Source organism: Thermobia domestica, chromosome 4, assembly GCF_964235325.1.
Source record: "Thermobia domestica chromosome 4, izTheDome1.hap1.1, whole genome shotgun sequence".
NCBI classification, from domain to species: Eukaryota; Metazoa; Arthropoda; class Insecta; order Zygentoma; family Lepismatidae; genus Thermobia; species Thermobia domestica.
The window spans coordinates 226,972,579-226,995,682 of record NC_137457.1 but is presented as its reverse complement, the minus strand read 5'-3'; the positions used below and the strand labels follow the sequence as shown (position 1 = coordinate 226,995,682).

Sequence of the window (23,104 nt, the reverse complement as noted above, 5' to 3'; positions counted from 1 at the left end):
TTTAGAGGGATAGACAGTGATTGTAAGCTAATGTTTGAAGTATGGACGTTATTTTCGTGCTTTTGTTTGTGTTTTCGTCTAATGTACGCCAAATCAGTTATCAGAATAGACTAGTGTGTTTTAGTTGTGATCAATTTCCTTGTTAGCATTTTTAGAAAATGATTTCGAAAGTATTTGACACTCAAAGAAGTAGAAGACTTGCTTCTTGACCCTGGTTCCTTCGAAAATGAAGATTTAGAGGACGATTCTCCAATTAACATTTACGAATTACCTCCTGATAATGTAGACTCACTTTCTGATATTGAGGAGGGTGACGATGTTGAATTAGTTGATACAGCTCCGCGCGATGTACGTGGTTTTGTTGAGATTGATACCTCGGGCGGCACTCAGTTTAGTAGTGACGAAACTGAAAGTGTTTCAAACGGTCCAGAAGTTCCTCGCAAGAAGTAAAAAACAAGTTCGTATAAAAGTCGCTGGTTGAAGGAGGATGGTGAATATTCTTCTTTGCCTAAACAGACCAATACTTGGAATACTAATCGTGAGAAACTCATATCTTGTGTACAAGAGAAAACTATCGTGGAAGTGTTTGATATTTTTTAGCAATGAAGTCTTGGAGTATATTGTTCAAGAAAGTGAGTTTCAGAGTAATGACCACGTTTTTTCTGTGTCATCTGACTGTGTTCCTAATTTTTTTTTAGATATTATTATTTTTAGTGGATATTACGTTCTCCCCCAACAACGGTTATATTGGTGTAAAGATGATGATATGAATGTAGGTATTGTTAGAAAGTGCATGAGCAGGAACCTGTTTATGGACATTAAAAGTACATTCATTTTAATGACAACGGAGATCTCGCTGCTGTTCCACCTATATGTCCAGCAACAAAACTATATGTCATCATTTTACCTATCTTGTATTTTTCCAGTAGCTGCATATTTTATTGTTTAGGTACGTTTACATGAATGTATTTTTACATACAGGTTTCTTTATAATTGCAGAGCTCACTGAGAAAAATGTATGTGTATTGTTTTCAACAAAAATATCTTTAGTAACAGAAAAATTTACCCGTATTGTTTTCAACAAACATATCTATGCTAACAAAATATATTCACGGCATGTCCCATGATCCCCATTTGGGGATCGTACATAAATTGGAAGTTTCAAATAATAAAAAGGTTTGAAAAAATCTTATTCCTTTTTTTTCTCACTAAAAACACTGAAACACGTCTACCAGATGAGTTTTATTTAAAAACAAAATTTGGGCCTTAATGGGTTAATGCATTTATTGCTAGTTTCTCTAAATACAATCGATTTATTGCTGACGCATTGAACAATTAAGGGGATTTAAATTATCAGTTCACAGTCCATTCTTAGAAGATACACCTGGAAACTTAGAATTCACTTTTCTTGTGTCTCTTCTGCTATTAGTGATAAGAGAATTCATACACACCTGCTAAGAATAGGTGGCAATAAAGATTATTACAAGATTCAATACCAAGTTGCAATCCATAAAACAAGCCTGTTTCTTGCTTTTGCTTCAATAATAAAAAAAATAATTGTAACAGGTGTTCACTTGTTCGATGTACAAGTTATATGGCAGATTTTCATAATGAAAATGCATTCTGTTGTGTATCGTCAATTTTGTGCGCCAGTCCTAAAAGACATGCTTGCAATGTTGGCAGAAATGTGGGTACGTCACAGGAGCAATAGTTGGTTCATTTACAAATGTTCTGGAGCAGTGCCGGATTTACGTATAAGCTAAACAAGCTATAGCTTAGGGCTCCATACTCTTGGGGGCCCAAAAAATTCAAGGAAAAAATGAATGTACATTTTCAAAATATAAGAAAAACAATAAATAAAGTAACATCTACATATAGCAACAGTGCTTCGTTTGTGTATGCCCCTATGATGTAAGTAATGGGGCCTGGGGCCCCTTCTGCTAGTCTGCTTCGTAAAATATCACTGGTTTCTTCATTTCTGTATATAGGGTCCTACGTTCATCTGGACACAAAGGGCCCCATTATCTTCAGTCACTTAGGGCCCCACCAAACCAGCTCTGTTCTGGAGACTAGTAGAAAATAGTGTCTGTGGTCATGTAGATTGTGACGAAAGTACATTTGTTAAGTGTTTGTACTGCTCCACGGTACTGTGTGCTAATCACTTCGTTTTGGATCTCCATCATCACAACTGAAGAGCAAAAGGTTAGTAGGTTAATATTTGCTTACGTGCATCAGTTTATATTATTTTTCTAATATTTTTTTCTATTAATTTTCTAATAACTTCAAGACATATTCTTGTAAAGTCATATGTGCCGTTGCACCTAACATATATTACAGCATTTAAATGTTATGCATAATCGCAACACACATAGACTCATATATATAGTACACTTTGAAATAGGTATAAATTGTTACAGTACTGCTATTCCATTTTTCACTACAGGAATTTCAATTTAATCATCGATTTCTCTCACTAGAATCAAGATCTGATTGGTATAGTGGCTATTGTAGATCAAGTGACTACTACTGCAATAATTAAAATCCTGCAAGTGTTCGCACGACTGCATTTCATAACACAAATTTTACTTGCACAGTTTTTATATGTTCCTGTGAGCGAGAGAGCTCTTGACTCTGAAGTGAAAACAGATATGTAAACTTTGGTTACGGAAATTGATTCAGGAGTAAATTTCAGTGCTATTTGATACCCCACATGACTCCCTTGCCATTTATCATATTTAACCGCGATTCAATATGGCGCCTTTCAAAATGGCGATCATGCATTGGAAGTACTCCCACATATAGATGCTCTACCTTGGTTTACAATACTGAAGTCAGATCTATCAAAAGCTTTCTCATTTTTGTGCCAAAATGGTATTCTTGGACATTGCCTACTGGATTTCAAGATGGCGTCGGTGTAGCAACTCAACGAAGCATTTGCGCATCGAGTGACTACTACTAAGTTACTTAGCAACTCGAACTGAATCTTGTCACAAATTTTCATCAAAATTAAACTCTCACGGTTTATGGACCTTCCTCGTAAGTGAACAAATTGTACACTGCGTAAAAGATGTTAGTATAATACTGGGTCCGATTCTGTTTCGTTTCCGAGATACAGGGTGTTCAAATGTCGAGTCCCTCCAAAGGTTCACTATGGGAAAGTGAATGGAAATGTTAAATATTACAGGAATAATACAATCAAGTGGAATTATGCCTCTGCGAATACATTTACTCTAACATAGAGAATGAAACTAATCAACATTTGATGTTATTTTGTTGTCAGTGTTGCCAGCCTGGTACGAAGTGTTAAGTTTTCAAGTAGCATGAAGTTTTTCGAGTAGACGTCCACTCGTTAGTATATGATCAAAAGTTCTACTATCCCAAACTCCGGGTTGCATTGCATATTGGACACCCTGTATATATATATATACAGGGTGTCCAATATACAATGCAACCCGGAGTTTAGGATAGTAGAACTTTTGAACCTGAAGTGATACACAAATAAAGGTTATACCAAAATTAAGCCTTGTTCATGCATATATTTTTAAACTAGGAAGCAACGATTAATGTACACTAAGAACCACACAATGTTGCCAGATGTAACCGAGGGTGTAAATCAATTTTTTTTTTTTTTTTTTTTTTTTTGCAAAACATGTAAATTGACTTATAACTCATACGTATGGATGTTCTGTCGTTTATTTTCAGTTTGTTTAGTTGGAGTGGCTTGGAAACTATGGAGCAGAAAAAAGAATTTTTCATTTCCACCGATAACTAATCGGATAAGGCTTCTGTAAGGAGTAACTAGGGAGATCGTAGTTTTCATAAATTAACACTCTGAGTTGGCAACTTTCCTGATGTTTCAGTGCGTCAAAAGGTGTGAAGGATCTGTCTATATTATGCAATTCCTGAAAACAATGAAAAACAAACTTTAAAATTATCATGATAAAACGTTTAGTAACATGCACCCGGCAACACTGCTACTATCAGAAATGAGTTACCGACTCTACAGCGGATGCTGTGAGTGTCCCCTGTTTTGATTCAAACACTGGTTCACACGTTTCACCAGGTTGGCAGTAACTTTACGAAGATTAAAAGTGTTAATGTTCTCAATGGCACTGCGAATGTTCGTTTCCAGGTCTTGAATATTTCGAGAATTGTTCTTGTATACCTCTTGCTTTAAATAGCCCCATAGAAATGAATAGCAGTGTTGCCGGGTGCATGTAAGTGAAAATTTTATCATGATAATTTCAAAGTTTGTTTTTCATTGTTTTCAGGAATTGCATAATGTAGACAGATCCTTAACACACCTTTTGATGCACTGAAGCATCAGCAGGGTTGCCAATTCAGTGTTAATTTATGAAAACTACCATTTCCCTAGTTGCTCCTTACAGAGGCCTTATCCGATTAGTTATCGGTGGAAATGAAAAATTCTTTTTTCTGCTCCATAGTGTCCAAGATACTCGTACTAAACAAACTGCAAATTAACGACAGAACATCCATACGTATGAGTTATGAGTCAATATACATGTTTAAAAAAAAAAAAAGATTTACACCTTGGGTTACATCTGGCAACATTGTGTGGTTTCTAGTGTGCTTAAATAGTTGCTTCCTAGTTTAAAAATATATGCATGAACAAGGCTTAATTTTGGTATAACCATTATTTGTGTATCACTTCACGTTCAAAAGTTCTACTATCCCAAACTCCGGGTTGCATTGTATATTGGACACACCCTGGATATATATATATATATATATATATATATATATATATATATATATATATATATATATATATATATATGTGTGTGTGTGTGTGTGTGTGTGTATGTGTGTGTGTGTGTGTGTGTGTGTGTGTGTCTGTATGCGTGTGTGTGGATATGGGTTTGTGTTTGAGGTATTTCTGATTATAATTTATAGATTTGGAAAAAAATTGTGGGAACGTTATCATTTTCCTCATTCAGAACTTCCAAGTAATAATCAAATAGCGTTTCATTCTGTAAGATTGAAAGTATCAGAATTCGTTTTGCATGTATTTGTATTTTTGAGGTTATTTTAGGAAATATATGTTAGATATTTGTACAGTATCAATCAATTTTCAAATTAATTATTTCTTCATAAGAAAACGACCTCCTTAAACGGAATTAAATGTGGAGTACTCTATATAGTTACTCCCTGTCGAAAAACGACGGGTCAGGTATTCTAAATTTTATTGAGATATCTTAACACGCGTTACGTTACGTAACATTGTAATTCTTGCTCTGAAATTTCTTCATGGTTACTTAATGGTTTATAAGCTTTGAAGTGGAGAAACTCTCCATACCAGTCAAATACTGCAGTTTCTGGAAGTATAATAATATATTTTGTTTTTCAATTTTTAGTTTCAGATATTGAAAATTTCTACGGTGACCACAATGAAAATATTTGAAATACATAGGAATGTGTCTTTATGCAAACAGAAGATGAAGACACAAGTGTTGTTCATGAAGCTTCAGAAAATGACGGACGTGAGGCGAGAAAAAAATATTGCGTGGCTAATGAATCCTATCGAAGTATTTCGCTGTTTCTAGGAAGATGAGTTATTTGAACGCATTGTTTATCAAACAAATGTGTAAGCTACTCAGAAATTGAATGGTTGCACAACGTTCAAATAACAAATTTTAACGAACTGAAAAAGTTCTTGGAAATAAATTTACTTATCAGGATAAAAATTGCCCAAGCCACAAAAGTTATTACACACTGAATCCTGTTCGTGTAGATAGATGGTTGAAAGGCTATTATGATTTACCGACAATAAACAAAACAAATGGTGTGTAAACAAAATATACTTACATTTAAATAATCATAAACACATTTTGGTGATTGTTCAATATCTAAATCTGATACTGTCAATTCTATGCTACGATTCCATGCTACTGATATATGCCACCTACAAAGAACATTTTCTCCATAATGCCGAGGATATCCTGGGGACGTAATACTTCCATATGGATGGCTAAATTCTCCGCCACAACCTATAAAGTAAATGTGTGTGAATTTTCCATTATTTGTGCTAAACTCTTCTGAAAATTTTGTTTTGAATTAATAAATAAAATAATCTAAATACAATAATTTCTAATTTCGTTCCATCTATTCGCAAAATGATTGAGAACATTTTCCCATCTTATTCGTAATAACTTAAACCAAATTCTATTTCCATTTTTCTATAGAGTTAATAGAATAAAGTTCGAACAAATAAATTGTCTAACACTAAGGCATTCCAAAATATGTTGTATGTGCTAGATCCAGCTAATTCCAGTTTCATATTTTGAAACTAAGATAATAGCTGATGTTAAGTTAGAACCGCAAGCAGCAACGCCGTCCCTAACGGACAATGGGTCTTTAAAATGTGACTCACGACTGTAGGAATGTAAATCGTAAATTTATTTTATTTTTGGCTCTGTCGACTTGAAATTAATCTTTTCCCGCTGCCGAACATCCTGACTATGGTTTTCCAGGGATTTCCTCAGTCCTACCAGTCAAATGCCGGGATGGAACCTACTAAACAGGCCCTGGCGGGTACCTTCTCAAATCCTTTCCATTGTTATTGTTCTTGTTGTTAGATATCCAGTATAAAATGGCCTTTGAGCTGTATCTGGTGACTGTTAAATATATTGAAATTAATATTTTCGTTAATCTGAATTATAATTATTACTCATAACAGTCAAATATAATTTGCACATATTCATACATTTCTGTAATAAGAAAATGAGATGGAGATCAAGAAGTACTAGCACCTTTTGCTCTTAACACAGTGTAACACAGTATTAAAATATTTTCCGCTCTCGTCATGTATCGCTATTGCGTCACTTCAGCAATCAAGGGAGTGGTCCCGGATTCGAATTCCTGTGGGGTCATTAGGTCAAAAAGTGTAAGAAGCTTTTACAGGCAAGTCATCCTGAATGAGGTTTTCCTGGGTTTTCCTAATTCACAACAGTCAAATGCCAGGGTAGTACCTAACATATAGGTTCCAGGCCGCTTCCCCCCTTTTGCCCGGATAGTGTGCTCGCAGAGGAGCGACATCCCTCAACGTGACTGGCTAGCATGGCCATAGACGCCGAAAGCCCAGAAATCTAAAAAATTCCTCTGCAATCAAATGACAGCCAATTTATGACTTCAAATAAATAAATAAATAAATAAATAAAGCTAATCCTTTTACAATGGGTAGGTGTGTGGTACCTCAGAAGAAGGGTCACCATAATAAAATTAACCTAGCGCCTTTACCATGCAGGGTGTGTGGTGAGCCACGAGAGGGCTCAATGCCAACCCAAATAATTAAAATTAATTTACTCCTTAGGAAATGCAAGGGATCTAGATGGGTCAAGGGAGACGAAGCAACACCTCAAAAATGTTTAAGCCATCTAAACCCTTCTATCAAGTAAGGGAACGTGCCCCTTACTACTTAAGGCCAGTGCTTGCCAAACTAATTAAAATTTAACCTGTCCTTAGGGAAGGAGAAGACCGGTCAGGTAGGCCAATGGAGAGGTCAGAAATACCTAAAATCTTTTCTCAGCCATCAAAGACAATGGTATGTACAATTGAGTGACATCATGTACGCCACCAGAAAAAGGAAAAAGCAGAAAAAGGGTAAAGATACAAGACTACAAAACATGCTAACATTGTGAAATATAATAGCTTACATGCACTTTAATACCAAGAATAAATTTTCTTCGATTTCATTTAGTGAGGAGGCAGAACACGTGGTTATTAGGTTTCATTCAACCCGAAAGAGTAAAAGCAACCACTGGCCCTAAATCATCAAGTCCACTATCCTGATCATTTCTAAACTGCCGCGCCGATCACTTGATATGAGCAGAAGCTCCCACATACATCCCTCTCCCCCTCTACTGAAGTTTAAAAAATGAGCGTTTCTAATAAAAGGACGTATCTTCCGAAGTAATCAAGGTATTAATGAATTTCTTTTTCTGGTTTTATCTTTAAGATGTGCTTTACAATTTCGTTTATTCATGCTTTGGATAGACTCAACGGTTTCTCGGAAAATTTAATTCCATATTTTGTCCTTAATATATATATATATATATATATATATATATATATATATATATATATATATATATATATATTGCTCTGTATCTCCCCAATGAGTTGAGATATGAAAAGAATTTCTAATTGCGTTTGTAGAGCATTAAATTATCTTTCCAACGGTACCAATATTCTTAGGTTTTCTTCCAGAAGTAGCAGTACAGCGAGGTAAGTTTGAAAGCAAGTGCGCTTTGATTCGAATGTCGGTGCTCCGAATGGCACCACTGAATTTCAGCTCACGTCAGTCAATAAAGGTTTTCCGAGATAAAAGCTGATTTTTTCCCAATATTGGAAGAACAGTTCTTATCCTTTTCCCTTGAGCTCTCCTGCACTGCCATGATGATTTCTACATCTCCGGTCCGCTGGTGCGACCCTGCGTTAAAGATCACAAAATTTTGAGATAAGTAGAGATGTCTTTTATAGTGCTCTAATCCATTTACATTTGATATTCATGATGATTCCGATTTTTGAACTCTATTTGTGTGCAGTATTTAAACTGGACGTGGAAAATGATTCCTTATTTCTTTAACAAAAATTTTATCTCATCATAATGATAAAACAGAAAATATAAATGATGTAAGAACATATGTAAAGATATCTTAAGTGAGGGCTAACACCATTTACAGGTGACATACGTGATAATTGATAACATCGTTGTACTCCTGAAGAGTATTTCTATAATCAAGAATGGGCCTGTGTTTTCTCAATGGCCAGTTTAGAAAATGTTTTTACAGAAACCTCAATAACTATATTTGTATGTAATTTATGAGAATATTATATCGAACTTCATTAAATACTCACTAATTACTGGGAACAAGCGGAACTACAATAATATTCTACATTATCATGTCAAATCTGCGCAAAATATTTGCAAAATTACAAATGATTCTTTACATATGTTCTTACATTATTTATATTTTCTGCTTTTTCATTATGGTGAGATAAATTTTTTTGTTAAAGAAATAAGGAATCATTTTCAACGACCAGTTTAAATACCGCACACAAATAGAGTTGAAAAATCGGAATCATCATGAATATCAAATGTAAATGGATTAGAACACTATAAAAGACATCTCTACTTATCTCAAAATTTTGTGATCTTTAACGCAGGCTCGCACCAGCTGTCCGGAGATCTAGAAATCATCATGGCCGTGCAGGAGAGCTCAAGGGAGAAGGGTGCGAACTGTTCTTCCAATATTGGGGGGAAATCAGCTTTTATCTCGGAAACAAAACCTTTATTGACTGACGTGAGCTGAAATTCAGTGGTGCCATTCGGAGCACCGACATTCGAATCAAAGCGCACTTGCTTTCAAACTTATCTCGCTGTACTGCTAATTCTGGAAGTAAACCTAAGAATATTGGTACCGTTGGAAAGATAATTTTTATGCTCTACAAATGTAATTAGATATATTCTTTTCGTATCTCAATTCATTGGGGAGATACAAAGCAAAAAAGAAAGTCAAATATGGTACTTTTTAATCTTTCTTAAATTTTCCGAGAAACCGTTGGGTCTATCCAAAACATGAATAAACGAAATTGTAAAGCACATCTTAAAGATAAAACCGGAAAAAAAAATAATTAATATCTTAACTAGTTAAGGCCTTTTATTAGAAACGCTCATTTTTAACTTCAGTATAGGAGGAGGGGGATTACGGGGAGCTTACCTTCGTATCAAGTGACCGGCGGTCTGGAAATGATTAGGATAGTGGACTTGATTATTTAGGACCACCGGTTGCTTTTACTCTCTCGGGTTGATCCAACTCCTTATTTTGGAGACTTTTCCTGATTCTGCCTCCCGACTAATTATTTATGTCAATTATCAACTACAATTCAGAATATGTTACACCTTTGAAGAAACTATCTAAATTGGTTTTCACGTTATGTAAAACCTATTTTACATGTGGAAAGCATTACTAATTAGATTAAAACTCACCATGCAGAACCCACTCTAGATGAAAGCCATTGCGAGCAACAGAATAATCGGAAACGAAGTGAATGTAAACCTTATTCGTATCCGATGTCAAAGGTCCCGGTAGATCAGTACCACAATATTTTCCCAGAGCCCTATCTGATATTTCATCGTCTCTTCCTTGTCTGATCTGTAACAATTAAGAAATAAAATAATTTTCATTTTTATAGTAATGGTGAAGTGCTCGTATGTGCAAATGTAACCAGGATCATAACCAGGATAGCAATCTAACATTTTCAAATCAAAAATCTATGGAGTATAAATGATTGAAGAGCTTAAATAAAATCAATCTTAATCTGTCAGGAGCGATAGAGTGTAACATTATCTATTCTGGATAGTTTCGGTGTAGTCATGATAGTGATTTCGCAAATAGCAATAATTGATACATGTGTAGACGATGTTTCTTGTGTTAGTCAAAACATCCTGTCTCAAATGAAAGGGCGATCTTTGTAGTTTTCGTGAAGAACATTAATATCAGTCTAAGATAGTTTTTACTGTAAGCTCTTCTATTCACAAATAGGTGCAAATACGTAAACATAACTACAGTGGCTCCCCGAGAACATTTCATTTATATTTGTCATTTTTGTGTTGCTGAAAAGGTCATAAGATATACTGGGACACTACAACGGAGGTGGTTTACTGGGACCGGATCCCGTAAAATCTTTGTAACTATTTTTAATAAGTGTGTCTTATCTGCAAGAGCAGCATGTTGACGGCGTTCTTCCCGGTTCGGAGCCGGACACTGTCCACCTTAGAAATTCGACCAACATTTGTACACTTTATTAATAAAATTACACTTGCTTCAACGGAGAAATGTTTGATCTAGCCAAAAGGTTTCATGTTGCACTACCTCTACACTTTTTCACATAAAAACAATTTAGTGTTATCATTTCCCCTTAGAGTATACGTGGAAGTACTTGAAAGTTCCTCATCCTTTTCTGGGATATAGAATAAAACAGTTCAATACTACATAGATATACTTTCTTGCGAATTCGACCATTTCTAATAAATATTTCTTGGTGTACGTTTGTACCGCATACCAACCACTATATTCTGTTCTCCCGACAAAAAAGGGAAGCATATTTTACTATGACATAACGTTGTTTATTAAAGAAGTACAGAACAAGTCCAAATAATTATTTACTTCATCAAAGTTTGACAGTGAAAACATCTCTTCAGCTTGAGAAAAGAAATATCACATTGCTCTTCCACACTATTACGGATTGCTCAAAAATTATGTGTTAAACATGGAATTTTGCTGAAACATTGGGTGACAATTCGACCCTTTCCATGATGTTTGGAATGTTTTTGATTGCACTCAAACAAAGTTTAGTAATATAAATTACGAAGTTGCCGTTCTAGAAAGCAGGACTAAGAATTATATAAGCTTATTAGTGTTCGAAATGTTACGATAAGAGAAAGTACTTAGAAGATAATTGACATTTAAAATGTGGATAAAGTAAGAAGCTTAAAGATATAAATAAAAACCACAGTTTGTGTCTTAACATTTTTTTTTAAATTTAAATAGTTGTGGTTTGATTGTTTGTCAACTACATGAATACTGAAATAGAAAAAACAGTATCATGCCTATATACCATATACTTACGAATTATTTTATAGTATATTTTGTATAATATGTATGGAAACTGTTCAGTTTCTAATAGGAATTGTTATTCATTATAAATATCGTACAAGGTAGAAGTTTACAGAATAACTTACACTACAAATATGCATACCTATAGAACTGTCATTAATAAGAGATGAAGAGGAAACACCAAACAATTATGGATCTTGTGAATGAAATGTAATAAACATACTCTGTAACTTCGCATACAGTAAGTTAGAATGAACACAGCGTTTTACACCAATACACACGCTGTAGAAGATGTCTAAAAATTATGGATACATTTCGTACTTCGAGCTTCAACGCAGGCCTACAGCCTTCCATGATAGGTCGTAGCGGTGCGGTGTGTCTCCCGGAATATGTTGTTCTACACTTCTAACTGGTGGTGCTGTTGATTGTAGCTTGCAGTCGGTGTCCAATCGAGCACACACAGACACCATGGAATACAAGGTAAGTGAACATAAAGCCAAGGGAGTTTAAAACCGCACAAATTGGAGAGGCCGTTAAGCAAAACGAGCGCTGTGTGGGCGATCACTGTTCTGTTGAAAGAGCATATTTCCCTGACTGTACCGCAATCAGCAAAATCGGCATCAGAATGAATTGGAGGACATATTAAAGGTAGGCTGATGTGGTCAATTTTCTCAATAGTAACACCAGAAGCGAAGATCATTGAAGAGTATGCTGCTGTATACACAGTGTAAGGTGCCATTTACTCTTTCAATGTCACATGCACAGACTCTCATGAAAAACGTGCTCCCACCACTAAACTAAGTTTTGTGTCACTCATCCCTCTAGTTGGTTTCTTCGCGACACTATTAGATGCTGCCTGCCAGGTAGCGATGAGTGAAGAACTCTAAGAAGCAATATCCGTGATCGTATTTATGCTCCAGCATACGTTCGTAGTTCTATATGACACCCCAGGTGCGACACTAGTTCTAACCTATTAAGTAATTAACCAATTTGTCAGCAGTGATTCATAGCTCACACTTGCTTTTCGTGTTGCACAACTCTTCGGAATTACTACCCAACCTCCTGCAGGCCTAAAATATTCCCGCGCTAGAACTTGTTAACTACAAGAACTGAAATTGACTGTGCGTTAATAGCATGCATCCAATTCCTGCAACCAATTTCACGCGTAATTTGTTTGGAAAATAGTCGACCACATCTTTGATTCTTAACAAATTGTTGCTACGAGTTCGGAGTTGCTCTTGCTTTCTATTGCGTTCACAGCACTACCTTGTTGATCTCGCATGTATAGTCCTCTATCAGTAACCCATGAAAATACAATATTTCTACTTCACTTTTAGTGAAAGTTCATTTTTCTTTTATTCGTATACACGTATATAGCTGGTTTTGACGTTCTGAATGTACATTCTTACAAAATCAACCTTTATATATAAAAGTTAATAAAGTATACTACCTTGATCAAAAAGTTCCTGGAATCACCACCGTGTGGCGCTTTCGGTCATTTGATTTGAGCTTTTCTTTTTGTTTTTTGTCACAATTCTGGGTTGTCCCTCCTAATTTGAACATCCTAGTTTGCCATGTGTGTAAGTGACACAGTGTCGAGTAAATCTGCTTGGGTGTATGTTTCAGTTTTTGCAATGGAGTTAATTTTGCAACAACGAGTGTGTATTAAATTATGCGTTAAAAACAGACTCAATGGTGCAAAGACCTTGAAAGTGTTGGAAAAGTGTTTCTTGAATGATGTTCTAAACAAAACAGCGGTTTATCAGTGCCGAGTACCCAATGAGCCAGGATCGAAAAAAAAGGTCGTTTTCAGTCGAAAAAAGTGATGCTCATGGTTTTCATGGATTACAACGGTATTGCACATCATGAATGTCTGTCAGAAAGTCAAACAATAAACAAGGAGTATTGTTTGGGCGTTATGAAGTGCTTGCGTCAAGCATTTCGCCTAAAAACAAAAGATCTCGGGAAAAACAACTCGAATTTTGCATCATGACAACGAAGCATCGACCAATGCTATCATCATCCGCTAGTTTCTCACCAAAAACGTAACGAATACCATTCAACAGCCACCAATTCACCGGATGTAGCTCCGTGCGACATTTTCCCGTTACATTGACTCAAGAAACCACTACGTGGAATAAGTTTTAGCAGCCAAGAGGAGATAATACTAAAATCGAAGACGGCTCTGATAGACATATCGAAAATCGAGTATCATAAATGTTTTGAGAACTGGATCAAGAGCAGGCATAAGTGCTTTGCAGTAGATGGGGATTACTTCGAAGGAAGAACATCAAATTTCAGGAACAAATTTGTATTTTTAATTTTGTGAGTGATTGCTAATAAAACTCCAACTGACCAAAGCAGTATATATATATATATATATATATATATATATATATATATATATATATATATATATATATATATATATACTGCTTTGGTCAGTTTTATTAGCAATTTTGAATTTTGCAAAGCTGCAATGAATAATTTACAATTTGTGAGTGAATTCCAGGAACTTTTTGATCAAGGATTTTATTTACAAATATAAATAAAACATAAGCCTAGATGGCGTTAACAAAGTACGTCGATCCCCTGTAAGACGTGGGTCCTCACATCATTTAAAGAAATAGAAGTTCATATGGACTTGTAGGAAAAAATGCATAATTTCAGAGCTAGGGCCGTTCAAAAGCATGGAACACATAAATTGCAACACGTGTTATTTCGAACACGAGAAACCATGGACTGATAGTCCATATTAGCGCAAAGAAGTCATACATATGCTATCAAAAAATACATATTTCAGCAATATGCAATGGTTGCCCAAGGAATTCCTTGCATAAATCCCAGACATGTTCTCAACAGATTTTTTTAGATATGTCGGGCTTAAAGGTGAGTCTTGACAGGACGTAGGAAGTAGGTATTGACAGGAAGTAGGCCAAGTAGACAGGAAGTAGGTCTTGACAACAGTGAACATAAAAGGCGTCGGTGGGAAGTCGAAATGTAAGTGACCGTCATTTCCTCGTTTTCGTGTTCCGAGTAACGCTCTCTGCGATATATTGTTTCACGCTTATACGTGTAAATCTCTGAAATATATCGCAATACAATTCATCACAGCATGTATTTTTTTCGAAGACGTAAAACCATGGCGTTGATGGTTTTCAATATTTTCGGTTAGTGCCAAAGCATTCCGTATTCACTCCTGTCAATATTTACAGTTTACCTACTTTTAACCCACCTTTAAGTCAGAGTATATCTATGAATTCTGTTGGAAGTATGTATGGAAAATACACCCTGTAGTAAATCCCTTGTACACACATTGCATATTACTGAAATATGCATTGCTGGATGCATGTGTACCTTCCTTTACTCCGATTTGAGATTCCTTTATTTCTTTTTCTTATTTTGATGTGAGGAATTACTACTTACAGTTTGTTGGTAGTTCATTAACATCTTAATAAATAATAAGATGTATTAAAAGCTAAGACATACCTCAACGAAGTCGTAGCTACAGTTTCCACTAATATGGTCCTCCACATCAAAGAAGGAGAATGTAAGATTAATTTTGTTTCCGTACGGTACCGATATATTCCAAGTACAGTTTCTATTATGAGGGTATGGATTTGGATAATTTGGACTCTCGATAACTCCTCTATATCCTGTTAACTCTGTGTTACACTCTAATCAAAAAGAAAAAAGAGTTCATTAAAAATAGCCTTATTAATATAGTATTTAATTTTTAAATATGTCAGTATAGAGTAAGATGTAAAATAATGGATTTGAAGAAATAGTGTTGCATCAGATTTCTATCATGTTCTATTAGTACACATTACAGAACTTGATAGCTGGCTGTAAAATAAATTTTACGGTTCAATATAAAAAGGGCATTCTTCTAGTATTACTACTTACACCAGCAAGGAGTCTGCAAAACTTTCAAGTCAAATATGAGAGGGAACTTAAGATATTTTGATCATTCTCTGGAATATGTTGATAGCTTGGGAATGTTTAGCAGATTCAGTACTATTGAAAAATCTCTATTGAAAATTATATTCCATAATTTCTGGTATTTCAGTAAGATTATACGACAATGTATTTAAAATAAGCTAAATTCCTGGACCCAAGACAAAACGCTTTATCAATGGCCAATCGCAGTTTCCAAAATAGAAAATAAATCTTACGTGTTTTATGTACGAAGGTATATGAATCCTTATAGGCTAACGAAGTTCAAAATAACTTCTTTAGTTTTAATTATATAAGACAACAGTACGCGAATTCGAGGGGACTTCGCCCCCTCCGCCCTTGAGATGACTTGTAACCTAAAATAACTGGGAATTTCTAGGGTTAATATGGATCTCGCAGGAAGAGGAATACAAAGTAGAAAGTGAATCCAGTTATCTAACAAGAGAAGGACCCACAAGTTGTTGCTCAAATCTGATTGCCACATAGCATATCTGATACATTATGGGAAATGAAAATGAGCAAAATTTAAGGTGCTATGGACCAGAAGGATATGACCTATGGGGCTTCAACATTTGAATGTCCATAAAATTATATAATGGAAATATATACGTTTTAAGTAAATATCTTGAAACCCGTTAAAGCAATCAAAATAAGAGGTGCACAATATAACGAGAACAAAATTCCGTACCGAAAAACCACAAACAATGTTTCCATATATAAGGCAGTGTTGCAAACTCAGCATAAAAGTATTTTGCTTGAAATAGTATCATTTACAAATGTGTACAGATTTGAAATGCACTATTATCACTAAACGTAACGGTGAAGTGTAATGGTACAGTATTTCACACTGGTGGAGCTACCTGTGCTGAAAATGTACATGGTGAAGTCTGAAATGTGGCAACAAAGGGTAATAAAGGAATCTGGGTCTCATATTATGAATTTAATTCAAATGCAGAATAACACCGATAGTATAACATAGCAAAGTGTCAACAGTGTCTCAAAAGATTGATTAATTTGAAAAACAAAATTGCGTGATGCAATTTTTATGTCCTCTGTCAGCACCGAAGCTACATAGGACGGAATTTACAGCGTAAAGTGATATCCGAACCACTATGAAAGACGAAAGAAGACAATGAAATACAAGGTGAAAAGTACAACAAAAACTTCCGTGTCCGAGGAGGGATTGGAACCCGCGATTTCCAATAAGTCAGTGGCCTAGCCTTCTAGACCACACCGTTATAAGGGCCGATAAAAAACGAAATAAGGTATTAGCCTAATAAAATATTCATATCTCCAATGAGAATATGGTAATATTACTGTGTACAGTAACTAATCATATTATGTGTCAGCGGCGGCTGGTACTATATGTTGCATGGTTGTGCAACCGGATATTTTTTAATACTAAAACTATTTTTAAGTATTAAAGTAGTGTATTAGTAAAAAATAAACCTCTGCTCTTGAGCGCAAAACAGTATTGATGCATTTCTGAAAAAAGGTCAATTAAAAAACGGAAAGAAAGAGAGAGATTTAAATTTCCGGTGGCAGCGAACGTTGCCACTGGAAGCAGTAACATTGAGCATATGGCAGCGAGCTCCTATCTCTTAACATGGGGAAGTGGATTTATTCTTGCATCGCTCCTATCTTCCCCTATTGGTCTCATGCGGTTGCCTTTCTTACCGCAACTGGTCAGCTTCTGTAATAGTTACGAATTCCTCCGCTTAGCAGCGCTTGACTCAATTCATAGGGTGAGCGAGATACAGACGCTTGGAAGAAAGAAGTTATTCACAAAACAAACTCGCAAAGAACAAATATAAGTCTGATGGTAGCAGGGACGGATCCAGGCTGAAAGTTTGGGGGGCGGTCGTTCGAAGTCAATAGATTTTATTTAACATTTATAATACAAAGGTGAAAATTCTTGGGATAAGATTTATTTTTTTAAAAAAAATCCTATTCTGGGGGGTCGATCGAGTCTCGAAGAAGAAAATGTCTTACTACTGGTCTAATTCCTAGCTCTGTGTCTTTCGTGCACATGATTCTGTGTTCGATTTCCGGCGGAGAGCATTAATTAATATCAAATCATTCACTTCCAATACTCATCTGTCTTCTTTAGCCTAATTTGCTGGAATGTTAAACTACTTTATTATTATTTTTTTTCCCATTTTCGAAGGAAAACATCTTAGATTTCATGCTTCTTTACAGACAAAAATACGTGGTTTCTGAAAATGGACTTTTTGTACCGTATATTTATACAAAGAAATGCTAACAAAATGCATATTGTCGGAGGAGAGAGGTGTTTCTGGACCCTAAAGAAAATAAAGCGAAAAATATTTGCGGTAGCGATGCTTTCTATTCAGAGAAACTTGGCGAGCAGCATTTCAGATTTCAATAAAGTCATAGAAAAATGTGAAGCCCAAAAGATGGAAGAGAAGATGGACCTTCCATTCTAAAATAATGCATAGTTTATATAATTAAATACTTTTGTTTAACTGCGTGCATGCAATTTTCTTGTTTTTTTTTCTTCTTTTCGGATTAACGCCATCATCCATGGTTTACAGCACATACTATATATTCGATTTATCTCGTGTTCAATAACATGAGTGTAGAGGTTTTGTATATAAATAGTGTATAAACGTACATTGATAGTACATTAAATCAATATTAGAGAAATAATTTAATCAATAACATACAAATAGAGCTTAAAAGACTTTCCTCTTCATATTTCCTGAATATTTTTGGATAAGACTCAAGAATGCTGGGGGAGGGGAACACTTGCGCGTACCTACATACCTTTATATTGCAACATTGCAACCGGTGCTTGTACAGACTACGAGCCGCTACTGTTATGTGTAGGAGAGGAAGTAGAAGAGTATGTTAGAAGAGTGTGTCACTAACACGAAAGAAAGTACTCTACCAAATCTGGATAAGATAATCTGGAAAAGCAGTTCACAGAATTAGAAAGCATAGGTTTCTTTCCTCGTGCGTAACATTTTGTTTTCGCGAGTTGTCTGCCTATCCACCGGGACTACGGAAGTGTAGTGCAGATCCCTCATTTTTTTCTAATGCATTTCTTTATTACCCTCTGTTGCCACATATCAGACTTCCCCATTGTACATTTTTAGCACACGTAGCTCCAACAGTGTACAACACTGTACCATTACACTTCACTGTTGTATTTAATGATAATAGTGCATTTCAAATCTGTACACAATTGAATGTGATACTAATTCAAACAAAATACTTTTATGTTGAGTTGTCAAAATTGCCTCATCTATAGCAACGTTGTTCGTGGTTTTTCGATACGGTATTTTGTTCTCATTACATTGTGTACCTTTTGTTTTGATTGCTTTAACGGGTTTTAAAATATTTACTTTAAACTTTTATAATTCCATGATATAATTTTTTGGATATTCAAATTTTGAAGCCCTGTATGTCACATCCTTTTGGTTCATAGCACCTTAAATTTTGTTCATTTTCATTTCTCATGATGTTCTATCAGATGTGCTATGTGGTAATCAAATTTGAGCGACAACTTGTGGGACTCTCCCTTGTAAGGACAGGAGTTAATGGACAGGTTTTGTAAATGAGGCATTGAACCTTCGGGTTCCTCAAGCCATAGGATTAGATTGCTAGTTAGCAGTCGTTATTCTGTGTGAAGATCTAAACAACATTATCGCTCCTTACGATAAGCATTTGAACGGAAGTCTAATGACAAAAACTCTGATCAACTCAAGTACTACTATTTTTTCAAAAATTGATTGTTAACTGTTAATTAGCTTCTGACGGTTTGCCATAAATCCCTCCTCCGCCCCCTATAAGATACGCATTTTAATGAAAGACGGGACATAAGGTTTGGTGCTGATTGCCACGACTGGAGCTGATTGCAAATATCAAGGTGCTGACTGTCACGAGCCTGGGAGAAACTGTATTTGGAAAGAGCGAAATTAACCCCTCATACTAAATTTACTAATCATCATAAAATTAGTATGAGGGATTAATTTGGTAATCATGACAGCAAATCTATGTGGCCTCCTGTAAGTTACAAATTTGCTCACTAAGTGGAACTACATACGCTTGGATGTTTATAAAGGAGTTGTCTTTTCTGTTTTATGTATAATTTGCACATTCCTTTGTTCAAATTAATTGTTTTATTTAATGGATTAGTGCTATAAAGTAAAAATAGTGTGTATTTATTCACCCTAATATATATATATATATATATATATATATATATATATATATATATATATATATATATATAGTCAAGGAAGAGCTATTTAAATATATATATAGTCAAAGGAAGAGCTATTAAACAATGCTAGGAGGACAGTTCTTAGCATAAAGCAAAACAATTCCACTTCTAAAGAACTAGATTTTCCGGAGGATATCTTCGCTTCGAAGACGGAATTTCCTTTCTGCAGTACGATGGATTGGAACAATATAAACAGATTTTGTATTTTGGATATGATGGTCCGATTCGGGAGAAAGCAGTCGCTTGCAGAGAAACTAAGCATGCCATTTGAAGGACCAATTCATGTTGATTACAACAGGTACAGTGAAACCTCTCTAAAGCGGACAGCCATGGGGTATCAAAAATTGTCCGCTATAGAGAGGTGTCCGCCTTAGAGAGGTTTCAATATTTTATGACGTAAATTAGTAAACAAGGTAATACGCAATTAGAAAACAAATATTTTTGCATGAATCATGTATTTACGAATATTACAAAAATGCCTGAATTATCCTTCGCCACCCAATACTCTATGTTCGAGGCACAACATGGAAATAAGATGATATAGTTCTCTGCTCTTTACACTTGCTACTACTTACTACATTTTCGGTATGTTGTTTTAATTTGTGAGTTAATTACAGTCCAGTAGTGTCTTTTTTCAAACAATATGTGTACCCACGGGCCAAAAATACCCAACTTGTCTTCTGCTTGCTTACAGATTCTAGCGGAACAGTACCATAACGTGTCATCCCAAATTGTGGGTAACTGTCAAACACTTTTCTGTCTAAAACTGTTTGGGTGGGAGTGGATGCAAGCAAATGACATGAATGTTGTTAAACAGAAAGTTTGTCTGGGTTGCTGAGCAGCCAGTTGAGAAGGCAAGATGTCACAATGCTTCCTTGATGACACATGTATGAATTACTAAAAATGTCCAACTTGTTTCTAGAGAAACTGTCCGTAATACGGAGGTAAATAATACCTATAATAGACAGGAAAGACTGTCCGTGTCCGTACTAGAGTGTATCCGCTTTAGATAGGTATGTTTTTTTCCTATTACAGTGTTTGGGGATTACAAAATGTGTCCGTTACGGGAGGTGTCCGCTTTATAGTGGTATCCGTTGGTAGAGGTTTCACTGTAATAAAATTCCTGTACCGTTGAAAACTGTTCGAGATATTCAGCTTGGAAGTTTATATGAGAAAATGAGTGAATGTATAAATACATTTAAACGACTTAAGTATTCTCTCCCATGGCGAAGCCTGATGGTTTGAACTTGCTACTGCTTGAAAAATGAAATCTTTGAGTTTTACGTCCAACGCTTATGCCGGTTAGGCTAAAGGAGACAGTGATGATGAGTAATGAATGAAATCGCGGAATAAAGAAAGTGGGAGGAAACGGGAGAACCCCGAGAAAGCCCAAGCACACGGTGTTTGCCCACCACAAAGTTCACTTGGCGGGCGATGGAATCGAACCTGGGACTCCAAGCATCAGAAGTGAACGCTCTACCACTGAGCCACCGCGGCCCTTGCTACTGCTTGATCACTGGGGTCTATTCACAGACAAATTGTGCATTACAAGTTGCATAACGAATGGCAAAGACGTAATGGCTGAGAAGATACCTAAGAGCTGCAAACGATTTGTACAATCATTTTATGTGTTTGGATTCTGACCAACCAAAGATTATGGCAGGAAATTTGTGTATAGTATAAAACTTCTTCATCCGGGCGTTATGATGTACCAACGAAACAATCAAATAAAGTTCGTGTTCATACGAATCAGTTCCGATCACCGCGATACATTGGATAGTTTCAGTTTGCGTTCCACAAAGCAGTTTACGAACAAATTATAGGTCTATACCTTTTGAATCAATTGTCGAATTTAATTTTTGCTTTGGTTCTGCGAACTGTTCCCTTGACGGATGCAACGTAATTGCACATATAAAATGTTCACGGTGCAAGGAAGTTTTTTGCCTGTGTCATTTCTTCATAGAACAGAAGAACAACAGTGATCAATTTTTACCTCTAACCTATGATTGTGAACAATATACTGACTAATTGCATCTAACAAACCCGTTAGTTATTGCAAAACACTTTTCTCTGTTACTTCTGATAGATTTAAATTCGTATGTCAATATTCGTTGCTATTGTACTTAACGCGTTTAAATGTGCATATCCTAATTTTCTCATATAAACTTCCAAGTTGAATATCTCGGACAGTTCACAGTCGTACAGGAATTGTATTAGCTTTTTGTAATCAGCATGAATTGAGGCTTCAAATAGCATGCTTAGTTTCTCTACAAGCGAGCACTTTCTCCCGAACTTCCCTTGTGAGGGACAACCAACAATGTTATTTGATGGAACTTTCAAGAGCTGCTTGAAACAATTTGAGCAGCTGTAGAAGTTCATGCTGATGTAGGGAGTTCAAGTGAGAACACATAAATCGTACCAATTTTGTGCGCACCGCTCCTTGACAAAACTGAAAGTACATACAGAGACCTGTTTACCTTTGTTAGGAGCAGGGGCGGATCCAGGACGGACTTCTGGGGGGGGCGGTCGGCGGTAATACTGCTACTTTTAAGAGCTCCAAACTTGTTATGGATGGGTTTATTTATATATAAAATAAGAAAGTTTCCTCTTGTGGGGGTGGGCGATCGCCCCGATCGCCCCCCTCTGGATCCGCCCCTGGTTAGGAGTTGGTTTGAACAACACGATAATAAGGTTCATCGCGTTTCTTTCATGCTTCTTGGCATCCGGTAATGTTACGTCTAGCAACTTTCTCTCAGGCTCGTGGCGGTCAGCCCGCTGTCGTGGCAATCAGGACCTTGATATTGGCAATCAGTGCCAGTCGTGACAATCAGCACTAATAATTGGCTGTGGCAGTCAGCACCCGTGGCAATCAGCACCCCACCTGCCATAACCGGCTCGAACCAAGAGTTAAATATGTAAAAAAAAAAAAAAAAAAAAAAAGGAAAGAAAGAAAGTCATTTAAATCAACCATCGTCGTCGACTTGAACATCGATGATACAATTATGGAAATTGTCCCGCTTCGTCCATTTAGAATCGGAATTTTCGGGAACCTTGATCATGTGTCAAATTATTTTCATAAGTAGTTTATACACCAAGTTTTCTCTTCCTAGCTTGAAACGATTGTGAGATACTCTATTTTTTGCAAAAATTTTGAACTCTCCTCAAGGGCATGAGGATCGCATTTTTAAAACTAGCTACAATCCTTTTTCTGTAGTTGCCGAAGTATGTTTAGCAAAGGTGTAGATTTATATAAAAGGCA

At 35.9% G+C, this 23,104-nt stretch overlaps 1 protein-coding gene across 1 annotated transcript in view; it reads right to left on the bottom strand.

Moving 5' to 3' along the window:
* LOC145683884 (cubilin-like) overlaps positions 1-23,104 on the bottom strand; it is a 1,291,374-nt gene that overhangs the window by 653,108 nt on the left and 615,162 nt on the right. The window contains exons 28-30 of the mRNA XM_081755522.1: positions 15,129-15,316; positions 10,010-10,175; positions 5,827-6,008 (exon numbers count right to left, since the gene is read on the bottom strand). Of these exons, the coding sequence (XP_081611648.1) occupies positions 5,827-6,008; positions 10,010-10,175; positions 15,129-15,316 (536 nt within the window). The remainder of the gene's footprint in view (positions 1-5,826; positions 6,009-10,009; positions 10,176-15,128; positions 15,317-23,104) is intronic.